The 20887-nt window shown below is 64.5% G+C and overlaps 1 protein-coding gene across 1 annotated transcript; it reads left to right on the top strand.

Annotated features, from left to right (window-relative positions):
* Window positions 1-1699: 1699 nt before the first annotated feature.
* Window positions 1700-20785, top strand: PTCH2 (patched 2). The gene is made up of 24 exons (XM_082766029.1): window positions 1700-1862; window positions 2503-2695; window positions 10963-11152; window positions 11287-11356; window positions 11559-11650; window positions 13135-13330; window positions 13415-13536; window positions 13799-13946; window positions 14143-14274; window positions 14361-14516; window positions 14614-14706; window positions 14788-14913; window positions 15003-15121; window positions 15229-15634; window positions 15717-16029; window positions 16195-16337; window positions 16454-16634; window positions 16958-17241; window positions 17492-17629; window positions 17759-17901; window positions 18164-18263; window positions 18562-18807; window positions 18943-19347; window positions 19476-20785. The coding sequence occupies exons 1-23, from the start codon at window positions 1773-1775 to the stop codon at window positions 19345-19347; spliced, it is 4086 nt and encodes a 1361-aa protein (XP_082622155.1). The 5' UTR covers window positions 1700-1772; the 3' UTR covers window positions 19476-20785.
* The last annotated feature ends 102 nt before the right edge of the window (window positions 20786-20887 follow it).

Raw genomic sequence — 20887 nt, 5'->3', positions numbered from 1 at the left:
CCTGTCGCAGGATGGGGCAGAAACCCTTCACGCACCGCCCGGGGAGCTCAGTGGGGCTGCGGCCGGGGGCTGCCCGAGGAACACGGGTTATTTTTTGGGGGGGTTTCACCCTATTTTAGGGGATGGCAGGATTTTAGGGGATGGTTGCCAGCAACCCCAAGGAGGGCTGGGGGGTGATGGGTGGGAGCAGCACTGGGTCTGCCCAGCAAAGACCCGAGGAGGGTGTGGGATGAGGAGAGGTCCCATAAAGCTGGGGCGAAATCCTAATTACCCCACAAATTAGTGCTGCTGTTTACCCTTTGCCCCCCTGCCCTCTGGATGTGGGGTGCCCGTGTGTCCGCGTCCCCCCGGCTTGGCTGCTCGTGGCAGGGGATGTGGGCACCCCAAAAAGTGGGGCCGGTCCCTGTGGGCCCCCCCAAACCCCTGGGGGAGTTTGTGGGGTGGAAGGAGGGGATGCACACCTCTTGGGGGTGGGGAGGGGTGCAGAGGGGGCCCCCAGCCCTCAGGAGGGACACCCTGTGGGTATGGTGGGTGGGTATGGGGTGTGGGGGGGCACCTGGTTATGGGGACTGGTTATGGGAAGATGGTTGGCCATATGGGGTGGGGGAAGGGAGAAATGGAGGGGGGTACATTTGGGGTAGCATTTGGGGGCTGCCCATTATTTGGGGAGGGGGACCTGTGGGGTAAGTCCTCACCCTTGGAGTGGGGGGCATGTATGGGGAAGGGATGCTGTGCTCCAAAATGAAATAGGGAAGGGATGGTCCCACTCTGAAAATAAAGGGGAAGGGGTGCTCCCCCTCCAAAAAAAATTAAAAAAGGGATGCTCCCACCCCCCCAAAAAAAGAAGGGGAGGGGAGGGGTGCTCCCCCTGCAAAATCGAAAGGGAGGGGGTGCTCCCCCTGCCAAAAGGGAAGGGAAGGGATGCTCCCCCTCTAAAAAAAAAATAAAAAAGGGATGCCCCCCCCAAAAAAATTAAAGGGCAGGGATGCTCCCCTTCCAAAGTAAAAAGGGGAAGGGATGCTCCCCCTCTAAAAAAAAGAAAAAAAGGGATGTTCCCCCTCTGAAAATTAAAGGGCAGGGATGCTCCCCCCCAAAAAAATTAAAGGAAGGGATGCTCCCCCCCCAAAAAAATAAAGGGCAGGGCTGCTCCCCCCAAAATATTAAAGGGCAGGGATGCTCCCCCCAAAAAAATAAGGGGCAGGGCTGCTCCCCCTGCTAAAAAAGGAAGGGCAGGGCTGCTCCCCTTCCAAAATAAAATGGGAAAAAAAAAAAAAAAAGAAAAAAAAAAAAGAAAAAAGGGATGCACCCCCCCCCCCAAAAAAAAAAAAAAAAAAAAAACCACAAAAAATACAAACCAACAAAAAAGAAGGGCAGGGATGCTCCACCCCCCCCCCGGGCCGTGTGTATGTGTGTGTATGTGTGTGTGGGGGGGGGGGCAGGGCCGTGTATATGTGTGTATATGTGTGTGTGTGTGTGCGTGTGTGCGCGGGGGGGGCCCCGCCGTGTGTGGCCGGCGGCGGCGGGCGCAGCGTTGCCTGGCAGCGGGGCGCTGGGCGCTGCCGCGGCGGCGGCGGCCAATGGGAGCGGCGGCGGCGGCGCGGCCCCGGCGCCCCCCGCCCCCGCCTCCCCCTTTAGAGGCGCGGCGGGCGGCGGGCGGCGCAGAGCCCCGCGCCCCGGCCCCGCCAGCGCCGCCGCCGAGCTCCATGGGGGCCGCGCTCGGCCCCACTTAAGGCGCCGGGGGTCGCCCCCCGCCCGGCCGCGAGCCCCCCGCCATGCCGACGCAGCCCCCCGCACCGGCACCGACACCGGCACCGCCACCGCCAGCACCGCTGCGAGCCGCCCGCCGCAAGCCGGCCCCCGAGGTAAGGCACGGAGCTGCCCCCCTGCCCCAGCGGCACCCAGCCGCGCCGACAGCATCCCCACCGCCTGAAACCATTTTAAAGCGTTTTGAGCTGTTCCGAAGCGTTTTAAGGCATCTGAAAGCATTGTGCAGGTTTCGTGTAATTTTTAAATATTTTTTTTTATATTTTTGTATAATTTCGCTAATTCTTTATAATTTTATAATTCTGCGTGTTTTTTATCACCCTTTATGCTTTCGTATTTTTTATATTTTTATAACTCTTTATATTTTTATAACCCTTTATATTCTTATAATTCTTACTTTTGTTTTTTATATCTTTTGATAGCTCTTTACATTTCCTATCATCCCCGTATTTTTCGTAATTCTTGATATTTTTATAATTTTTACATCTTAATAATCCCAAATCGTTTCCGACCACGCCACAATTTTTCAATTTTCCCATTATTTTTCCCCTTTGTGGGGGGGGTGGGGGGATTACCCTCGCCGAGCATCCTCACCCCAGCCCTCCACTGCAGGGCTCTGCACCCCCTGCCCTCCAACCCCCCCCTTCCCCCTCAGTGTGCGTGGGCTGGGGATGCTGAGCCCTCCTCGGCCCCCTCCCCAAATCCTCACGGTCCCCCCCCCCCCGCTCCCCTCCGCAGGGCAGGGTGGGTGGCCGGAGGGCCCCGCTGTGGCTGCGGGCCCGCTTGCAGGCGCTGCTCTTCGCCCTGGGCTGCCGGATCCAGCGGCACTGCGGGAAGGTGCTCTTCGTGGGGCTGCTGCTCTTCGGGGCGCTGGCTGTAGGGCTGCGGGTGGCCTCCGTCGAGACCGACATCGAGCACCTCTGGGTGGAAGGTAAGCGTGACCCCCCCCCGTGGGAACGGCCCCGGCACCGTCCCCGTGGCTCCTGCTGTCCCCAATCCCCCCGGTTTTGTCCCCACGGCCACGCGGGACACCCGCGGGGTGATGCTCCCCGGCTGCCCCGTGGGGTCCCCGCACATGGGGTGCCACCGGCGGTGCTGTGCGCACCGGGGCTGCCCACGCGGGGCCCCCCACGCGTGTTTTTCCCCCCCCCTTATCCCCATCCACACATCCCCTTCTCCCGGCACTGCGCCCGCTGCCCGCCCGGGAGCATCCCCCGGGGCCGATCCCGACCGCGGCTCCCGGAGCGCATCCAGGAGGGGAGCGGGGAGCGGGGTTAGGGTCAGGCCGGGAGCAAATCCCCATTTCCGAGGGGAAACCCTGGCTAAAACCCGGCCCTTTGTTATTAATAAGCGCGAGCACGGATTTTTCTCGCCCCCCCCTGTTCCCTCCGGCACCCTGCCCGGCCGCTCGCCCACCGGCCGGGGTGGGTGGCCCGGGGGTGCCCGGCGGGTGGCCCGGGGGTGCCCCATGGGTGCCGGGTGCCGTGCAGGGTGCCGGGTGCCGTGCCGGGTGCCGTGCCGGGGCAGATGTTGCTGAGCCGAGGGGTGTCAGCCATCTTTGTGCGGGAGCGCTGCCTCCTCCCCCACGCCCCGCTCCCTGTGTGGTCCTCAGCTACTCTTGGATTTGGTTCAACAATAGAAGCAACTTTGCTCTCCCACCCCCTTTTTTTTTTTTTTTTTTAAATATATAAATATATATATTTTTTTAAAAAAAAAAAGGGCCCCTCGCTGCTCGCACCCTGCGGCCCCCCCACCTGCTCCCCACTCCCGTGGGGTGCTTGGCCCCGTTCCCGTTCCCATCGCCCCGTTCCCCTGCACCACGTAGCAGAGGAGCCCGGCGGTGCCTCCCGGTCCGGGTGGGGGCTGCTGGAGCTGGGGACGTGATCCTAAAGTGGTTTTCTCGGTCTGGGTTGTGGCTTGGGCTCTGTGGGGTTTTACTGCGCTTTTTTGGGGTGAGCGTTTGGTGCGTCTGCAACCGGAGCCGGGGAGGTGGCTGCGCCTGCTGCGGAGGGAGCAGGGCTCGTGGCGTGTTGGGGTGGAGAGGGGGATGTGGAAGGGGACAAGGCTGCGTGTGGGGCAGCTGGAGGTGTCCCCAAAGTTGTCCTTGCTGGCACATGCACCCCGCTGTGCCACCCTGCTGGTGTAGGGACAGCGAGGGGGCTCCCGGCCAGGGCATCCTCCCGGTGTTTTCAGCGGGATTTTTCCCCCCGTGCTCAAACGCTGCTGAGCAGGGGGGTGCTGGTGGTGCTCTGCGGGGTGGTGCTGGCTCGGGATGGAGCCGCCGGGGTGGTTTCGAGGCGTGGACGGACGGACGGAAGGACAGACGTGCTGCTGCTCTCCCTCAGCTTCGCGTGTCAACCCTGGGGCTGCCTCCCTGCCCCGGACCCATCCCGCGGGTGCTCGCCTCTTCCCGGCCTCCCTCTGCATGCTCCGGCGAGATCAAAGCATCCCCGCTGTCCTCGGCTGTCCCCAGCCCTCCCTGAGCCCCGTTCCCCATCCCGCTGGTGTGGGGTGGGCGTTATGGGGGGCAGCAGGACGGTTTCCCGGGCCGGGTGTTTGGATCCTGAGCCTTTTAGGATGTGAAAATCCTGTGGATTTTCTCGGCCACCCCTTCATCCCATCCCTGGGTGTGCAGCGGGGTTGTTGGTGCGTGTGAGGCCGGTGCCGGGTGGAGGCAGCTCAGGGTTGGCAAAACCTGGGTGTCCCCAAAGCCTTGGGAGCCCCCCAAGGCTCCTGCCCTGTCCGGGTGGGGAGATGTTTGTAGGAACGTGGTCCCTCCCGGCCCCGAGGCGGTGCTGAAGGGGCAGGCAGTCCCGGTCCCATCCCATGCCCCTGCTCGCAGGCAGTGGGGTGGCGGAGGCTCGCGGGAAGCCTCTGGTCCCTCCCTGCTCACCTGTTTATGGACAGGCTGCGGGGTGCAGCTCGGTGATGCTCCATCCCAAACCACCTCACACAGGAGAGGGATCGACCCCGTTTTGGGCTGGCCCCTCCATGGGCAGAGCAGAGGCCACGGGAGCCTGGTGGTAGGGGCACGGTGTTGCTCTCCCCACCTGGGGGAAGAGGATGGGCAGCCCCCACTCCACCCCATAGGGGCATTTCTCAACTGTGGCCAATGAGGGAAATTGTGGGGTCCCCTGTTCCTGGCTCCAGGGTAGGGTCCCCAGCCCTGTGAGCCTACCCAGCCCCCGTGGGATGGATGGGGTCTGGCTGGGGGGTGCTGGCGATGCCCTGGGGTCACCGCCTGCCCCATGGCCCTGCCTGGGAGATGGGAGGGAGGCAGTGTCACCCCATAAATTGGACCCGACTGTGGAAATGTTCAATTAGGCTCCTCCGAAGCAATTAGCCACTCGCAGGCTTTGAAACCCCCGGCTCGCGGCGAGTGTTGAGTTACCTCGAGACACCTGGCAGCTGTTCCCGGCTCTCCCAGGGCGTTTGTAGGGCCAAGGGGCCGGGGCGGCGAGCTCCGGGGAGGCAGAGCCCTGGGTGGTGAATGGCCCTGCCTGATTTATAGCGCCGAGGGCTGGTTCAAAGGAAGGCCGGGTTAATTCCTAACCGGAACAGCCGAGCACCCCGCGCAGCCCCGGCGCTCTCAAAGAGCTGCCGAATCCCCCCGGAGAAGCCCCCGTCCCTCTCCCGGAGGGGTCAGGGGTACCCCGAATGTGCCGGGGCGTGGGGGTGAGGGATGGAGATGGGCGCACGGCGTGGGGGCGAGGGGGTTTTCCTCCCCGTTCCCAGCTTGGGGCATGAAGCTGAGATTTCTCCCTGCTGGCTTTTATCCTTCCCTGACCTCTGCCACGGGGTTTGGCACGGGGTGTCCCCCCCGCACACCCACTCCTGGCACCCTGCGCACAGCCGGGGTGCAGCCCTGGGGGTGTCCCCATAGTGGGGGCTGACGGGAGATAGGATGCATGGAGGGGGCTGGCTCCCTCCCTCTCTGCTCCCCGGTGCCCCTCTCGCTGCAGAAATCCCCCAGCAAGAGCTGAGGGTGGGATTAAGCACCCTCCCCACCCCGTTTCTGCCCTGGGGGAGGCTGTCCCCGTGTCCCCCCTTCCCACGCTGCTCCCCACCACGCGTGGGACCCCCGGAGGAAAGGGGGGGGATGCGTGTGGGGCAGCAGCTGTGCGGGGAGGGGGTGCCCCGGCCCTTTCTGGGTGGGCACACGGAGAGGTGGGTGGTCTGGCCGCCGGCAGCGGGTGGGTTTGGAGGGGCGAGACGGCGGCGTGGGGCAGGAGCTGGCTGCGTGGGGGGCTGCAGGGTGGCTCGGCCCCGCGCCCCGGCTGCCACGTCCCTGCTCTGTCCCCCAGGCGGTGTGCTGTGGGGACAGGGTCCCCCTGCTCCTCCGTGCGTGTGGTGGCACTGGTGTCACCCCACAGGGTTGGGAAGGGGTCCCCGGTGCTGCCACAGGGCCCCTCCTGGCCTGGCTTTGGGATCCTGCGGCCCCTCCTGGTTGTGGGCTTGGGCACGGCCTGGGGGCATCCTTGGGACTTGGGGCTCAGGGCAGCAAGGGGCAGTGCTGTGCTGCTGCTGTGGGGTGCCGGGGTGCCTGCACCCCATTATCCTAAAAACATAAAAGTGGGTTTTGTTGGCTTGCTGGGCTCTGACACTTGCTCTGAAGCCCCCCTCCCGCAGCCCCGCCGGCCCCACAAGCACCGTTCCGGGGACTTGCCCGAAGACGGGGCGCAGGCGGGGGCTGCCTCCGCTTATTTATCTTTGGGAGGCCACCGAGAAATCTCTTGCTTTTTCCCTTCCTTGACAGCTCGGTCAGCTTTTCGGGCTGGAAAATTTTGCTAATTAACCAAAAAAGTCTGGGAGACTCTTTTCAGATGGCTGTGGCTTATCTGCGCGTATCCATTTTGCTTCGCTTTTCAACTTATACATTTTTGTTTTTCCTAGGAAGCTTTTTTTTTGGGGGGGGGGGGGTTGTTTTTTTGTTTTTTTCTTTTCCTTCCCTTTAAACTTAGACATATCCCCGGCTTTAGGGAGGGGGCTCTCCCTGCGTTTTAAGTGTTGTTGGGCGGCTGGGAGGGGGCAGCGCGAGGGACTGAGAAGAGGGTTTTATTATCTGCCTCTCCCTCGGGCCTGGAAAAGTGGTCTGAGTTCAAAAAATTCATTTCTTGCCTGAATGAAGCCAGCAATGTGGAAAAATTTCACCATTCAGAGCGGGATGAATGTATGTTTCAACCACACATTAAGTGACATTAGCAAGCAGTGGAGTGCCTAATGTGGCCATTTTTCACAGCAGCCAACAGAGGGGGTGATTAGCATAATTAGTACAGGCAGCCCTATACATATGGAAATGGCAAATGCCTAAATGCCAACACCAGTGGAAATTTATGTCAATGCTGACAGGAGTCTTAGCGGTGAATGGTTCCCAACTGAATCCCCTCTCCCCCTTTTTCGGGGGTCGCGCTGTCCCCTCGGTCCCGGCCGCGCCGCTGCCGGCTCCTCACCCCCCCCCTCAGCCTCGCTGGGAACGGCCACGCAGGGATTTGGGGTAATAAAGACATTAATTTAGGTCCGGCCATAAACAAAGGCTGGCCAGGGCCGGCGGATGGGGAGCTGGCCCCAAATGGGCCGTTTATTTATTTATTATTATTATTTGGTCCCCACTCTGCTGGCTTTTTGAAGGCAGAACCCTTTTTTTGCCATATTTATTTAGGGAAGTGTCGGGAGAGCTTTTGTGGGGCTGGGAGCGGAGCCATTAGCCCCCCTTGGTCCCCATGCCCAGGGACACCCCACTGCCACCCCATGGGGACGGGGACGGCCCCGGTGCGGTGCACGGCCGTGTTTTGACAGGACGGGGCCGCGGGGCTTTTCGGGAGGCCGGGACAGGTAAAAATGGCTCTTTCAGCATGCCCTCGGCGAGACTTCCTCCGGAGCAGCATGGGTCCTTTCACAGGCTCCCTAATCCAGCTAATCCGCCCCACAACACTTTGAAGGTGGCCTCCGGCTTGCACGCCGGTCGGCACGGGGAAGCAGCCGGTGGCGGGGCGTCCGTGTCCCCCCCCGCAGTGCCTCAGGACCCCCACCCCGGGCTGTGGGGTGGTGCTGGGGCTGTGGGGTGGTGCTGGCCCCGGTGGGTGTCCCCATGGGGGTTTAATTGTGTTGGGGGTGTGTGGATCCCTGTGGGTGAGGAGTTTTGGCTGTGCTTTGTGCTCTGGTGTCAGCACCTGTGGGTGCCCCTTGTTGTGGCCAGGTGGCCACATGGGTGCTGGGGGGGTCGGGGGGTGTCCCTATAGGGGTGTCACTTTCAGGAGGGGCTCGGTGTGGCCTCTCCCACCATCCGTGGGCTTTTGAAGGCTGGCATCCCGGATCTTGCCCCCATGGGACCCTCTCCTCCCCCTTTGCTGGGGCGGCAGCACTGGGATGGTGACAGGAGCAGGACTAGGCCCCATTTGGGGCTGTCCCCGCTGCTTGCTGTGTCCCACCACCCGTTACACCGGGCAGGGCCTGACTTCTTTTGGAGGCCGAGCACAGGGCATGCTCGGTCCCGGCTCTCCAGAGCGGTGACAGCAGCTGGCAGTGCCCAGGGCCCATCCCCAGCGTGGTGGCACTGCTGTGACCGAGCCTCCACCCGCCCCTGGGGGACACAGTGGCCCTCCCAGCGGGACATCTCCCTGCTTTCTGAGCCTTTCCATGGCCCATCTTCCTTGCCTCCATCCCTTTTGGCTGTACCCAGTGGGGACAGCTCGCTGTGGGGTGGGCAGCTTGCCCCATCCCACTGTCCCCACACTGACGTGCCAGGCCCGGTGCTCACACCAGGCCGTGAGCTAGGGCCCTCTGACCCCAAACCCTCCATGCTGTGTGCCTGGGGTGCTTGTAGTGGGGCTGAGCACCCTGTCCCCAAAAAGTGGGGGGCTGGAGGAAGGTGCTGTGGGGGCAGGCAGCACAGGCAGGGTGGCCGGGCAGGGGGCAGGGAGGCTCCTGCCCCACTCTGTAATTTTGCAGCGGACGCCGTAATTATGGGGTGGGCTCCCAATTACGGGGTGGGCTCCCACACAGTGGGAGGACGCTGTGCCCAAGGCCTCCCATGCTGCCAGGACCCCGTCCCCTTCCTGGCACCAGCTTGGGCACCGTGGGTGTCCCCCACACACACCCTGGGGGTTTTTGGGGTGCAGCCAACCTCCATCACCCCCCGGGGCGAGCTACGTGGCACCCTGCACCTCCACCCCATGGGGATGCTCGTGGGAGGCTGGGCAACATCGCTTTGGGAAGTGGGGGGGCTCATGGCCCCCCCATGGGTGCAGGGGGTGCTGTGAACAAGCAGCACCGGGCCTCTGATTGGAACCAGAGCGCCCTTTGCATGAAAAACCCGAGGGCTCCCTTTGTTAATTGGACATTTTTTTTGGTTTTTAATTTTTTATTTTGCAATTTGCATACAGTCCCTCATTAACGTGCTCATTGTCGCTATCGGGGCGCTCCCCGGCCCCCTCCCCAAGCCCCCCTGATGCAGGGGGGGGCCGCACAGGCCCTCTCCGTGCCGCGTGGGGCGTCTCGCCCCTTTCCCAGCCCCGGGCCCGGCCGTGCCGTCCGGCGGGCGCGCGCCCGTTTGAAGTGTCCTTGGCAGCCCCGCGCGCGCTGCCTTGTCTTTTCATGTTGCTCTTTGGTTAATTAGGGTGTTGGAATTTGAGGCTTCCTCACTGCCTTTGAAGCTTGCTGACGGCTCGCAGTGCCCTGTTCCAAATTAACACTAATTACAAGGGACGGCTTTTTATTTTCTCTCTCTCTCTCTTTCTTAATTTTTTTTTATTTTTTTTTACTTGGATGGGGGGGTCGCAGATGTGCGGCGCTGCCCGCGGGGCGCAGCAGGATGCGGCCCCCAGGATGCGGCCATGGGGCCAGGTTCCCCCCCCCCTCCCCTCCTCTCCCTTAGCCCCAAGCCCCCCCACCCATCCATGCGGGTTCGGCGTGGGTGGCACGGCCGAGATCAGAGCAGCTCGGTGCACCTCCCGCCCGACCTCCCAGCCTGCTGGGAAGGGAAGGGAAAAGGAAGGGGACTGTCCCCCCCCGGCACCCACCCTCCTCCTGTCCCCAGCCCCCCAGGCGCCGCCGTCCCCTCTGTCACACGCACACAAAGGCTGTGTCCGTGTGTCCCCCCCCCCCGCCTTACTCCCCAGCCCTGGCACGACCTCCATCGCAACTGGCATCTGATGGACACCAGCTGCTCCCCAGCCCAGCCAGGAACAATAAAGGCGTCCCCCCACCCCCCCTACCCCACCCCGCCGCCCAAAAAGCAAGGAAAATATATTAAAAAAAAAAAAAAAGAAGAAGAAGAAAAAAAATCAAAAATAAATAATAATAATAATATAAAAAAAAAAAAAAAGAAACCACCAACCCATATAATAAGTCATTAAAAGGGAAGATTCTGCTGCTTATTTGCGGTCTTGCTCTGGCCTCCTCGGTGCTGGCGGGGGGCCAGGCCCTCCGGGGCCCCGGCCTCTTGCCGAGGGAGCGTCCCGGCGAGGACGAATCCTGCCCCGGTGCTGGGCAGGATCCGGCCCCCCCTGCGAGCGGAGCCACCCCGGGATGTGCCCGGGGGCACGTGGGGTGTCCTCCGTGGGTGGCAGCGGGGTGGGGGCTTCATCCGGAGTCCTCCCCCTGATGGAGGGTGCTGGGAGCAGGGCGGCCGGGTGCTGGTGGTGCTGTAAATAAACGTGTGTGACTGCAAATGAAGTCAGTGCCTTCTGGGGGAACGTCGGCCCCACTGCTTGCAGGGCCCTGGTGGGTGCTGGGGGTCCTGGGGTGCTGGGGTCCCGCTTGCTGGATGTGCTGAAGGGCTGGGGAGCCCCCCCAGCGCCTTTCTGTCCCCAGGTGCTCCCAGAGCAGCCCTACCCCTGCAGAGACTGGTGGTTTTGGGGCACCTAGAGTGGATGGGATGGATGCGTGGTGTCCGCCTCTCCAGCAGTGTGGGGGTTTTTAGGGAGAGCAAAGCCAACCCAGCTGGAAGCGTCCACATGGGTGCTGGGTGCAGGCCCCCGAGGCCACCAGCCCTGGGGTCCCTGGGGTGCAGGCGCACGGAGGATGGAGACGTTGGGGACTCCCATGGCGAGAAGCCCCCTGGATTTTGGTGGCACCTCCTAATTAACGCTGCGGGGCCAGCTCGCTTCCCCGGGCATCCCTTATGGGCAAGGTTTGGGGTGGGGACAGGGCTTTGGGGTGGCCTCGGTGCTGACGGGGCGCCCCTGCTTCCCCCCGCAGCGGGCAGCCGCGTCAGCCAGGAGCTCCGCTACACGAAGGAGAAGCTGGGCGAGGAGTCCGTCTACACGTCCCAGATGCTGATCCAGACCCCGAAGCGGGAAGGGGAGAACATCCTGACGCAGGAGGCCCTGCAGCTCCACCTCGAGGCGGCCCTGGCTGCCAGCAAAGTGCAAGTCTCGCTGTACGGAAAGTGAGTCCGGCTCCGGACAGGGATGGGGACCCCCCTGCCGTGCCCCCGTGTCCCCCCCCCCTACAACCTTGCCGTGCCCCCTCGGCCTCCCGTGGGCTGGAGCCTGTCCTCACGGCCTCCCCCTGCCTTTGCAGATCATGGGATTTGAACAAGATCTGCTACAAGTCGGGCGTCCCCATCATCGAGAACGGCATGATCGAGAGGGTGAGTCCTGGCCGCGCGTGGCACCGGGCACCCCGCGGCTCATCGGTGGGGTAAAACCCCCCCGAGAACCGGGCCACAGGGGGTTTCCAGCTCCAAGATGCTGCAAACAGCCCCCAAACCTCCATCTCCACACGGATTTGGGGAGGTAGCGGGGGGCACGAGGCGTCCCCGCTGACCCCTGACGCCTCTCTCCCTCCCGCAGATGATTGAGAAGCTGTTCCCCTGTGTGATCCTGACGCCGCTGGACTGCTTCTGGGAAGGGGCCAAGCTGCAGGGAGGCTCAGCCTACCTCCCGTGAGTGTGCGGGGGGCCTGGGGGGGACACCACGGGGCTGTGACACCGGGGACAGACCTCGGTGCGTCCCCGCAGCAGGCGCTGCCACCCCACCGGGGATGGGGATGCGGGGACGGAGAGGTGCGGGCACCACACACAGGTGCCTGGGGCTGCTCCCTCTGTGCTCAGGTCCCCCCCTCCAAGCCCAGGAGGGTGGGGGGGCCCAGGGGGGGCTGCATTCCTTCTGTTTACAGGCGTGTTTGTCCGGGAGAGCCCGGGCAGACTTGTGCATTGTCAGCAAACGCAGCCCCGCGCTTTCTCATGCTAATGCTGCTCTGAAAGCTGCCCGTTGCCAAACAGATGAAATAGTGGCCTTATTCAGCCTGCTGCGGGACGGGAGGAGGGGAAAGGGGCCTCAGCGTGCCCAGCCAGCGCTTGGGGGGGGGGGACACCGGCTGTCCCCTCACCCCCCCAGACCCTGCATCTCCACCCCAGCCTGGCCAGAGCAGGGAGCGAAGCGCACCAGGAGCGGGTGGGGCGATGCTGGCTTCATCCATTGGGGTCTGCAGCACGTCCCCATGCTCGGGTGCCCGGCTGTAGGGTGGCACCTCGGAGGGGCAGGAGCCACCTCTCCCCGCAGCGGTACCCGGCCGGGCAGCCCCGGGGACTCTTCCCCCTTTTTAAGGCTCCGAGGGGTGAGCGGGGCGGGAGCTGGGAGAACAAAGAGCGGCAATCTATGGAAAGACAAAAGGATTTGCCCTGGCTCAGTGAAGCAAGCGAAAGCAGATAAAAGGGGCTCTCTTTGGAAGCGGCAGCAGCTCGGGTTGGTATGTGGGAATCTCGAGCGCCCGGCTCCGGCCCAGCCAGCCTTCATGAATTATTAGGCTGCATTTCTCCCCAGAGCCCACACTTGCTTGGGGCTTTTTCCTCCCCTCTTCGCAGCGCTGGGCTGGGTTTGTTGGCTTTTTTTTTTTTTTTTTTTGGCGGCCTTTCTGTCTCAGAGAGAAGCGGGGTGAGGCAGGGAGCCGGCCCTGGGCAGCGTGGCCACTGGAGCTGGGACAGAGCGGGTCTGGAGCAGAGCATCTGGAAAAAAAAACCCTTTTTGTGGGTACCCAAGCACCCGGCACAGCCTTGCTCTCCATCCTGCCCCGCTCAGCAAAGCCCCAAAGCCAGCAGCTTTAGGGCCAGCCGGGCTGCAGCATCCCCTCCCCGCTATCAAGACGTTAGCCCGCGGGCAGTAATCGCCCTGACTGCTCGCAGGGAGCGGGGCGCGCGGGGCCGGCTGCCCCCCTTTGTCCCAGCCTAACAGGATCAGGCACGCTACTTGACTCGGGGCACGGCCCGCTGCGCTGGGGCGCGGGGCCGCCGCGGGCAGGCCTCCTGACATCCTTTCCCTCTGCCTTTGGGGCGCCCCGCAGGGATTTTGGGGTGCCAGCCCCGCTCCACGTGTGGGCTGGGGTCTCGGGGTGGGGGTTTCAGCATCCCCCGTGCTGCTCTCTCCGCAGGGGCCGCCCCGACATCCAGTGGAGCAACCTGGACCCTCTGCAGCTGATGGAGGAGCTGGGGCAGTTCACGTCCTTGGAAGGCTTCAAGGAGCTGCTGGACAAGGCAGAGGTGGGGCAGGCTTACATGGAGCGGCCCTGCCTGGACCCCCGGGACCCCCAGTGCCCCCCCAGCGCCCCCAACAAGCAGAGCCAGCAGGTAGGTGACGTCCCGTGGGGACAGGGGGCTCGCTGCTCTCCTGCCTGTCCCACACCTCTGATGCCACCTCCCCTCTGCTGGCAGAGCCCTGACATCCCTGCAGAGCTCTCGGGGGGCTGCCACGGCTTCTCCAGGAAATTCATGCGCTGGCAGGAGGAGCTGATCTTAGGTGGCACAACCAAAGACTCCCAGGGCAAGCTGCTGAGGTATGAGCTCTCACGGCACGCGGGTCCCTGGGCACGGTGCGGGGTCCTTGCCATGGTGCCCATGGGATGGTTTGGGGCACGGTGGCCTCATCCAGCACCCAAGGGCACCCAGTATAAGAGGGGTTGTCTGGGAGCGCGTCTGGTGAGGGGGACAGTGCTTTGGAGCAAGGCTGGGGACAAAGGGGACAGGGTCCAGGTGTTCCTGTGGGGCTGGGGGTGCTGCAGCTGGTCCCAGCGGGATGTGTATGTGCGTGTCCCCCAGCGCCGAGGCCCTGCAGACCATGTTCCTCCTCATGAGCCCCCGGCAGCTGTTCGAGCACTTCAAGGACGACTACGAGATCCACGACATCAGCTGGAGCGAGGAGAAGGCGGGTGCCATCCTGGAGGCCTGGCAGAGGAAATTTGTGGAGGTGGGTACTGGGCACAGCCCCCAACCCCTGTGTGGCACAGCATTTCCCCCTCTGCCCGGGATTCACGTGGCCATGGGTCCTGGCACCGTGCTGTCATGGTCCTGCGGGTCCCCAGCACCCTTGGAGGCGATGCTCAGCCCCTGGGCCCTCTTGTGGGGGAACGTGGGTCTTGTCTAACGGGGGGCATGCCCTGCAGCTGGCGCAGGACTCCATCCCGCCCAACGCCACGCAGAGTGTCCATGCTTTCTCCACCACCACCCTCAACGACATCATGAAGTCCTTCTCCGACGTCAGCGCCATCCGGGTGGCCGGGGGTTACCTCCTCATGGTGCGTACGTCCCTCTCTCTCCATCCCCTGCCAGCCCTGTCCCTCCTTCCCCTCTCTGTCCCTGCTAACCCGCTGTGCTCCTCCAGCTGGCCTACGCCTGCGTCACCATGCTGCGGTGGGACTGCTCCAAGTCCCAGGGCGCCGTGGGCCTGGCTGGGGTCCTGCTGGTGGCCCTCTCCGTGGCCTCTGGCTTGGGGCTTTGCTCGCTGCTCGGCATCTCCTTCAACGCGGCCACCACGCAGGTAGGTGCTGGGGGAAGAGCCCTGGGTCCCCTCCTCCCAGGTGGTGGCCACGTCCCCGTGCCAACAACGTCCCCTTGCTGACACTGCTCTCCGGCAGGTCCTGCCCTTCCTGGCCCTCGGCATCGGCGTGGACGACATGTTCCTCCTGGCTCACGCCTTCACCGAGACCAGCCAGCACGTCCCCTTCAAGGTGAGCACCAAGCCCTGCTCCCTGGGGCTCCCCGGCTGCTCCCCGCGCTCCCTCGTCACCATGTCCCTCTGTGCCCCGCAGGAGCGGACGGGCGAGTGCCTGAGGCGCACGGGGACCAGCGTGGCTCTCACCTCCGTCAGCAACATGATCGCCTTCTTCATGGCAGCCCTGGTGCCCATCCCCGCCCTGCGCGCCTTCTCCATCCAGGTACGGCCCCGGCGCCCACCTGGGGGGAGCAGTGACCCCGTCTGTGGGGTGGGAAGGGCCCGGCTCTGACGTGTCCCCTCTGCCCGCAGGCGGCGGTGGTCGTGGTGTTCAACTTCGCCATGGTGCTGTTCATCTTCCCCGCCATCCTGAGCATGGACCTGCACCGGCGGGAGAAGCGCCGGCTCGACATCCTCTGCTGCTTCTACAGGTACCACCTCTGCTGGCACCACAGAGGATGGGGCTGGCCTCGTGTCCTCCCCACCGTGATTACATGGCCAGCCCTGCCATCACCGTCCCCTTCTCTCTTCCCCGCAGCCCTTGCTCCTCACGGGTCATCCAGATCCAACCCCAGGAGTTCGCGGATGCCAACGACAACCACGCCTCCCACCCGTCCCCCTACGGGCACCCCGGCGTGGCCACCAGCACCCAGATCACCACCACCGTGCAGGCCTTCACCCAGTGCGACCCCTCGGGCCACCACATCGTCACCGTCCTGCCGCCCACCTCCCAGGTGTGCACCTCGCCCGCCGTGCTCCTGCCGCCCGCCGACCCGCTGGGCTCGCAGGTCTTCACCCCCTCCAGCTCCACGCGGGACCTCCTGGCCCAGCTGGACGAGGCCAAGGGCGGGCGCGAGTGCGTGCCCCTGCCCTTCTGCCGCTGGAGCCTCTCCGACTTCGCCCGCGAGAAGTACGCCCCGCTCCTGCTGCGCACCCAGACCAAGGTGAGGCGGGGAGGGGACGGCCACCCCGGGATGGGGACACGGGTGGTGGGGGGACGTTGGTTTGACCCCGCTGTCCCCGCAGGCGGTGGTGGTGGTGCTCTTCCTGGCGCTGCTGGGGCTGAGCCTCTACGGCACCACCATGGTGCACGATGGGCTCTACCTGACGGACATCGTGCCGCGGGACACCAAGGCGCACGCCTTCATCTCGGCGCAGTTCAAGTACTTCTCCTTCTACAACATGTTCATCGTCACCAAGGGCGGCTTCCACTACCCGGGCGCCCAGGCCGCCCTGCTCAGCCTGCACCAGGCCTTCAGCACCGTCAAGTACGTGGTGCGCGAGGGCAACCACGACCTGCCCAAGATGTGGCTCCACTACTTCCAGGACTGGCTGCGAGGTGAGGGGCATCCCTTGCCCTCCTCCCCATGCCCTCCCCTGCCCAAAGACCCCCTCCCCGGCCTGCGCGCCTTCCCGGGTGCCCGGCATCCTCTGGGAGCCCCCAGGTGCCCAGCAATGCCAGGGATGCCCCGAGGGATGCTCACACCCCACGCTGTGTCCCCAGGGCTCCAGGCCACCTTTGACAGGGACTGGCAAGCCGGGCGCATCACCCACGACAGCTACCGCAACGGCTCCGAGGACGGGGCGCTGGCGTACAAGCTCCTCATCCAGACGGGCAACAAGAAGGAGCCCTTCAACTTCAACCAGGTGGGTGGCCACGGGGCTGGGGACGGAGCCACAGGGCTGGGGACGGAGCCACGGGGCTGTGCCATGTCCTGTGCCCGGTGCCCTGCTCACGGCCTGTCCTGCTCTCCCCCCTGTAGCTGACCACGCGGCGGCTGGTGGACGAAAACGGCATCATCCCCCCGGACACCTTCTACATCTGCCTGACGGTGTGGGCCAGCAACGACCCCCTGGGCTTCGCTGCCTCGCAGGCCAACTTCTACCCGCCGCCCCCCGAGTGGATCCATGACAAGTACGACACCACGGGCGAGAACCTGCGAAGTGAGTGAGCGCCCGGCGGCATCCCTGCGGCCCCCAGAATCCTCCCCAAGCAGAAGAGCCCAATCCCTGCACCTTTCCTGCCCCACGAGAAACATGGGGCACTTTCCCTGCTCCTCCACTCATCCCACGAGCATCCCCTGATAGGGACACATCCCCTTTTGCTCCCCGCTCACCCCGTACACCCTGAGCATCTCCCGCTCCTCCTCAAGGGCTCCCCAACCCCATGGTGCCCAGGCACGCATCCTGGCTGCACCCAGGCTGGGGTGGGCCTCTCGGGGCTGCCGTGCTGCCCGTGCCCACCCCGTGCTCTCCTCCCTCCCCAGTCCCAGCAGCCCAGCCCCTGGAGTTCGCCCAGTTCCCCTTCTACCTGAGCGGGCTGCGTCGCACGGCCGATTTCGTGGAGGCGATCGAGAGCGTGCGGGCCATCTGCCGGGAGGCCGCCCAGCGCCACGGGGTGCTGAGCTACCCCAGCGGCTACCCCTTCCTCTTCTGGGAGCAGTACATCGGCCTGCGCCACTGGTTCCTGCTGGCCATCAGCATCCTGCTGGCCTGCACCTTCCTCGTCTGCGCCCTGCTGCTGCTCAACCCCTGGACGGCCGGCATCATCGTGAGTGTGCGCCCCGCCGCGCCGAGGTGGTGCCGGGGTGGGGTGGGGGACGCCCCTCAGGAGGAATCGGGGACAGCGGGTGGGTGGAGCGGGGGTTTGGGGACAGCACTGCACTCGAGGGTGAGGGCTTCCCCCAGTAGATAAGACAGAGAGAAACCCCCAGGTGAGGACGCCCTATATAGAGGCTGTAGGGTCGGGCACGCCACGCACAGGTCAGAGCCACCCCCCACTGACCCCGCTGTCCCTCCAGGTCTCCATCCTGGCCATGATGGCAGTGGAGCTGTTTGGCATCATGGGGCTGATGGGCATCAAGCTGAGCGCCATCCCCGTGGTCATCCTCATCGCCTCGGTGGGCATCGGCGTGGAGTTCACCGTCCACGTGGCCTTGGTGAGTGGCAGCAGACCCCAGCCTGCTTACGGGGCGCCCCAATTCCCACCCCAAGGCTTTCTGTCCCCCCCTTGCCCCATAAGCACATGGGGACGAGCCCCCCCCGTGACCCCCTCCCACCCTCTGCAGGGCTTCCTGACGGCGGCGGGGAGCAGGAACGTGCGCTCGGCCGCGGCGCTGGAGCACACCTTCGCCCCCGTGATGGACGGCGCCGTCTCCACCCTCCTGGGCGTCCTCATGTTGGCCGGCTCTGAGTTTGATTTCATCATGAGGTGAGCTCCAGGTGCCCCGTTGGGTGCGGGGACGGCCGCTTGCTGCCCCCCCAAAAAGCTGTGGCGATGGGGGCTGGGGAGCGTGGCAGCCTCCCCCCTCCAGCTGGTGGTGGTGGGCACATGGGGCAGGTGGGGAGGACATGTGGGACGTGGGGGTCCCAGAGGGAACGGGGAACACGGGGTTGGGGTGTGCAGTGTTTTGGGGTGTGCAGTGTTTTGGGGTTGGGGTGCTGCTCGCTCAGCCCCCTGCCCACCCCCCCAGGTACTTCTTTGCGGTGCTCACCATCCTGACGCTGCTGGGGCTGCTCAACGGGCTGGTGCTGCTGCCCGTCCTGCTCTCCGTCATCGGGCCACCCCCCGAGGTAGGAGACCCCCATCTTTTCTCTTCCCCTTATTGCCTCACCCCTTACCTTCACCCTCCACCTTGCCCAGTCCTAAATCCACCCCACACACCCCTTGTCCCCATCCCTCACTCTTTACCATCACCCGTGCTTTGCCCCCCCTCTTCTTTGCCCCATACCCAATTACCCCATCCCCATTTGCCCCCTATCCCAGTTTCATCCCATCTCCCCGTGCCTGCTTCACCCCACAAACCCCTTACCCCATCCTTCCATCACCCCACGCTTGCGTGTCCCCTCTGACCGTCCCCTCTCCCCCCAGGCATCCCCCCTGGATAACGGCCCCCGCCTGCCCCCTCCGGAGCCGGTGTCCCCGTGCCTCGGCCCCGGGGGGCTGTACATCCGCCGTGCCCCAGCCTGGCCCGCTGCCTTCACCGACACCTCGGACACGGAGGGCTACGGGGACGGCCTGGGGCCGGGCAGCCCCCGGGGACCCTTCATCGTGCCCCCCGCCCCGGCACACATCCTGCTGGAGGCCGGCAAGGACCCCAGCTTCCCCCGCATCACCGTGAGTGAATCCAGCAGGGGGCTGGCAGCTGCTTGGAGGGGGGAACGAGGACACTGTGTGGGGTGGCAGGGTGGTGCTGGGGGGGTCTCTGGGGATGCTCAGCCCCCCTACACACCCTGCTTCTCTCCTCCCCAGGTGCTGAAGCCCTATAAGGACAGCCCGGAGCTCCAGGGGAAGAAGGAGCCACCCCAACCCGCACCCCCTCTGCCTTTCGGGGAGCCGTGCCCCGCGCCACCCAGAGACTACCCGCGCCCTACGGCACCCCCACGGCCGGGCCAGCCCTGCGCACCCAACACCCGGCCGGCCCCGCGGGCCACCCTGCCCTCCTACAGCACCCACCTGCAGGGCCCCGCCGGCAGCTACACCACCGTCACGGCCACCGCCTCGGTGACAGTGGCCCTGCACCCCACGCTGCCCGGCTCCTACCCGGTTTTTGGCACGGAGGTGGACAGCCTGGAGGAGCCCGGCGTGCCCAGCGCCGTGCCCGAAGCCTTCGAGATGCAGAGCCTGGGAGGCCACGGGGCGGGCACCCGGCGCTAGGTGAGCTGGGGACACCCCTGTCCCCTCTGTCCCCTGAACTGGGGACCGAATGGGGACCCTGAATGGGTAGGGTGGGGCACAGGGTGTTTTTTTGGGGACCTAACCGAGCCCCCGCTGTCTCTCCGCAGGTCACCGGTCCCGTGGATGGCACCGGCTCGTGGGCTGCTGGCGTCTCCCGGCGCCCGGAGGGGCACAGAGGGTGCAGAGCGGGGTCGCCCGCGTCGTGCTGCTAATCGCCCCAGCGGCGATGCCCCGGTCTCGGCCGAGGAGGACCGGCCCCCTCCCCCCGCGGCTCCCCCCACCCCGAAAATGGGCTTGGCAGGGCAGGCTGGCATTTCTATGCAAGCTGTGTGCAGGCCGTGCCCTGCCACCCGTCCCCCTGCCCGGGGGCTGCGCCGACAGCGCTGCGTGTCCCCCCCCAACACACCTCCAGGGCTTGGGGTCACCCTGTGCCCCCCCCCAGAAATGGAAGCACTAACCCCCCCCTCTGTTTCTGGAGCTGCTGGCACGGCGGGCTCGGCGCCCAGCCCTCTGCCCTGCCACCCTCCCCTATGTGGGGGTCACTGCCTGCCCCCCCCTCACCTCCTGGGACCCCCAGCCAGGGTGCCCTGCCCCGATAAGGGGGGGGGCAGCCCCAGAGCCCAGGGTGGGCACCCCCCCCACCTTTATTTATTGCAAAGGGAAACTTATCTATAGAGAGATATATATTTTTAAGCTTATTTTAAAAGATTTATTTCTCAGCCGACGGCCTCGCCTGGCTGCCCGGAGGGGGCAGACCCTTTGCCAGTGCAGGGCTGTCCCCCCCCCGGGGCAAAGGGCGCAGACCTGGGTCGTGCCCCCCCCTCCTCTCTGCAGGGTGCTGAGCGGCCACGTCGCCCCCTCCGTGCCTCAGTTTCCCCACTGTTGAGCACGGGAGGGATGGAGACAGGGGATGTGCCGGGGGGGCTGTTGCTGCCACCGCACAGGCAGGGTTGGTTTTTTTTTTGGGGGGGGGGGTCCTTGCTGTGCCAAGCCCCCGGGATGTCCCACGGCCATGGTCCCACGTGCTCTGCCCCCTCAAAGGGCACCCACACTGCCACCGGGCACATCCAGCTGGGAAACCTAATTCCTCGCCCCGTTCCCATGCAAAACGGGGCCACCCCTTCCTGCCAACCCCCCCAAAAAAAAAAAATCCCGTCCTTGTCCCCATCCCGGGCACCGTCCGCGCCGTCACCCAGCACTTTAACTCCAGCGGTGTTCACCGTGCCCACCGCCCTGGCCCCCCCCGGACACTGCCGCTGAGCTGGGGTGGCCCCGGGGTCCCCGTCCCCGTGCCAGGCGTGGGCACGGCGGGCAGCCCAGCCCCCTCCCCATTCCCTTTATCCCCCCCCCCCCCCCAATGCCATCTAAGTTATTTATATCAAAGAGAGCAAAGGTTTATTTTTGTAGTTTGTACAGGCGGTAGTGGGGAACTGAAGGTTTATTTTTAAAGAGTAAATATATATATTATATATAAATTACCCGCCGGGTCTGACCCTCTCTCCTGGGGGGGGGATTGGGG

Source organism: Aythya marila, assembly GCF_965140915.1.
Source record: "Aythya marila genome assembly, chromosome: 8".
NCBI lineage: Eukaryota > Metazoa > Chordata > Aves > Anseriformes > Anatidae > Aythya > Aythya marila.
This window is presented reverse-complemented; position numbering and strand designations above follow the sequence as displayed.